The sequence below is a fragment of the Arachis ipaensis genome, chromosome B02 (assembly GCF_000816755.2).
Source record: "Arachis ipaensis cultivar K30076 chromosome B02, Araip1.1, whole genome shotgun sequence".
Classification (NCBI taxonomy): Eukaryota; Viridiplantae; Streptophyta; class Magnoliopsida; order Fabales; family Fabaceae; genus Arachis; species Arachis ipaensis.
This window is the reverse complement of record NC_029786.2, coordinates 13,572,032-13,575,065: the sequence shown is the minus strand read 5'-3', so window position 1 is coordinate 13,575,065 and position 3,034 is coordinate 13,572,032. Positions and strand designations below refer to the sequence as shown.

Sequence of the window (3,034 nt, the reverse complement as noted above, 5' to 3'; positions counted from 1 at the left end):
CAATTATTTTCTCCTCTATCCCCACCTAATCTATGACCTAAATAATGCACCATAAGATTTCTTCACATCCACAAACCACAATCATTTCTTCTTGAAGAGAAGAGCAAGTACCAAAGCTCCAAAGCAAACATGAATTAAAAAATAGTAAATGACCCATAACTAGAACCATAGAGATATCACATTACTAATCAAAATTGAAACGAAGCAAAGACTAAAATTTAGTATCAACTTATTTATTTGATATAATCCATCATATGTTCAAACTACAATACCTCAGTTTATTTGTTATATATTCATATCACTTGATAAGATCCATCCCGTACTAAAAAATCAGGGGATAGGAGAGTCACAGAGAGCTGTTACAACTTACAATTACATATTTATAAGGAGTTCTTAAATCCTCAAATTAACAAATTGAACACTCAAAAAAATGTCAAAAATTTCATCATGTCTTATCATCATCATCATGAAAAACCGCTGCTAAACCAGAAAGTGAGGTTGAACCCTTGGTCTTCATCTCCAGCGGTGGCGGCTTCAACTGAATCTCAACCACCTCCTCCTCCTCCTCCTCCTCCTTTTCTTCACCCTCAGCACCAGAATCCAGAGCAGAATTTCCCTCCTCTTTGGAAACGGAACCAGTGATTCGAGTGTAAGGGGAGAGCCACTTGGCTCTCACGTATTCTACCCTCCGCCACGGTGGAAGGTGCATCCCCTTCTTCTTCAGACTCTGCTTCGCCGCCTCCGAAACCACCGCCACGATCCTCTGGAGCCGCTCGCACTTTCCGACGAATATGTACGGAAGGTTCTGGAGAATCGCCTTGTAAGCTTTTGTTTTTCATCTGAATTTAACTTCGATGCGAAACAAATCAGTAAAATTAATTACCAGCGGGGTAAGATGAGAATTTCTCCCAGCGAGATTTGCAAATGGAGGCATCGTATCCGAGATTGATCAAATCTTCAGTGACGATCTTTCTGCACGAACCGTCTTTGCTTTTGCAGATCTTGTTCTTCTCCACGATCTTCGCCGTTTCAGCCAGCAGGTTTCTCTCGCTAACGCTCGCCGAAGTGGACAAACCCTATCCGAAGCCAGATAAACCAAAATAAATAAATAAAATTTGTTTCGTTTTTCTATTTTTAAACAAGTCTAACATGGTTTCAATTTTTCAAATGGAATTGTTTATATTTTTATTTACCTTGAGGATTTCGGAGACTTCGCCTGGAGAACAGTTGGAGTCATCTGATTCGTCGTCGGAGCTATCGTCGCAGATGCTGTTGAAGCAGTTAGAGCGGTTACGCCCGCACCTACCGGAAGCGGAGGAGTGCTTCTCGAGATTATTACCTTCGATGAAACTCTGCACCATTTTCGCCAGACACGCCGAGCTCGGTTCAAAATCGTTGGAGCCGTTGAAACCGTCCCTACCGGACGATTGCACTTCCTCACCGCCACCGCCACATCGTCCACCGCCGATCTTCTCCGCGGCTGAATTTCTAAGAACGCCAGCGAAATTCCTCTCGAAGAGGCGCTTGAACCTCGACTTAACTATCGGCTTCGCAACAAAGTTAATACTAGTGTCTCCCTCCACCGGTACCGGAGAATTGACTGGCTGAATTTTCATCGGAAACAAAAAAATTCTCAGTCTCTGTCTCTTCTAGCTTAATTTTGATTTTGAATTCAGAGCACAGAAAGAAACTCTGTCAGCCAATTACGCTTCTGAACCTCGGCAAAAACCACTTCTCTCGATTCTTCGCCTTCGATTTCAAAATTAGAGGACGAAGGAACCGAAAAAACCATCGACCGAGAAATCTATTCTCTTTTCTCTTCCTCCTATGAATAATATATTGTTACACAGTCATCATATGAAAAAATAAAAAACTCAGCTATGTGATTAAGTAGGTTCTCGTTAGGGTTTTTAGTTTCTACCACCAGGTACGATCTGAATTCACAAATAAGCGACGGCATAGCAACGTCAATCGGATCCCGAGATCGTTCTTAATGGCCGAAACATCCATATTTACCGGCGCCGGTTTAATTTTCCGGCGAATTTTTCGCCGGCTAAGAGGCTTTCCGTTTTTCAATTTCGTAAAATGACAATGGCTTGGGTGCAGAAGGTAGCAAAGAAGAGGATAACGAAGAAGGTTAAGAAACCCTGGAGTATTTAAGGGCTAAAGAAGAAGAGAGCGTGGTGACGTGGCAAAACCTCCATGTGTCAGTTCATTGTGGCGAGTCTCGGGAACTGTCTCTTTGAAGCGCGTTACGTGTCAAGGGTTGAACTGGATTTTGTTTCGTGATATAGGCTCAAGGTGCCACGTTAATGCCGTTGGGGAGATGAATTACCTAAATTACCCTCGTTTCTTTTTCCAATTTTTGCGAAGGCCTTCTTCTCTCGTGATTTGATGCGGACGCTTATACGGAACAGGGTCACGATGGTGGCATGGGCAAGATATGGAAAGTTGAAAAACCCTTTCTGGGTTTGTGTGGTGTGTGGGTGAGGGTGTTGAAGCGCGTGACTGTATATTGACGATAATACCCTTGTGTCCATCTTTACTGTGTAGCCAAATGGCTGTGCAGGCGTCATGCACTGTATAGTTTAATGGCAAAAATGAGTGTGAAGTGGAACTAAACCCCGAAAGTAAAGACGGTGGTTAGAGACCGTTTACTGGATTTACTAAAATGCCCCTTTTTACTAAACACTTTTCTTTAGGAGTTGGTCTAATGTCAATTTTCGTGTTTATGAATCTATTTTTGGTTAAAAGAAAATAAAATTCGTATTGTGGAAAAGTTCGGTAAGATATGTGGACTTGACTTGAAAAAGCAACCTCCTAGTGAAGAGCCAACATTTTATTTGTTTATCTTTAATTTAGTTAAGGTCGTAATTATACTGTGATGAAATGAAATAAAATGTTACATTATAAATAACGTAAATTGAAATGTAATTATTTATAATTAGTATACTAATAGGTTTTAATGTATTAATTAATTACTTTTCTATAAATTAAATATAAATAATAATGATAAATTTGATTTTAGCTAAGG

At 40.6% G+C, this 3,034-nt stretch overlaps 1 protein-coding gene across 1 annotated transcript; it reads right to left on the bottom strand.

Moving 5' to 3' along the window:
• LOC107624896 lies at positions 884–2,435 on the bottom strand (the record flags this gene model as incomplete). Its single annotated transcript, XM_016327380.2, is given in 2 exon segments — positions 884–1,076; positions 1,194–2,435. Coding segments are annotated over 2 exon segments (616 nt in total), but the record flags the coding sequence as incomplete, so codon positions are not given.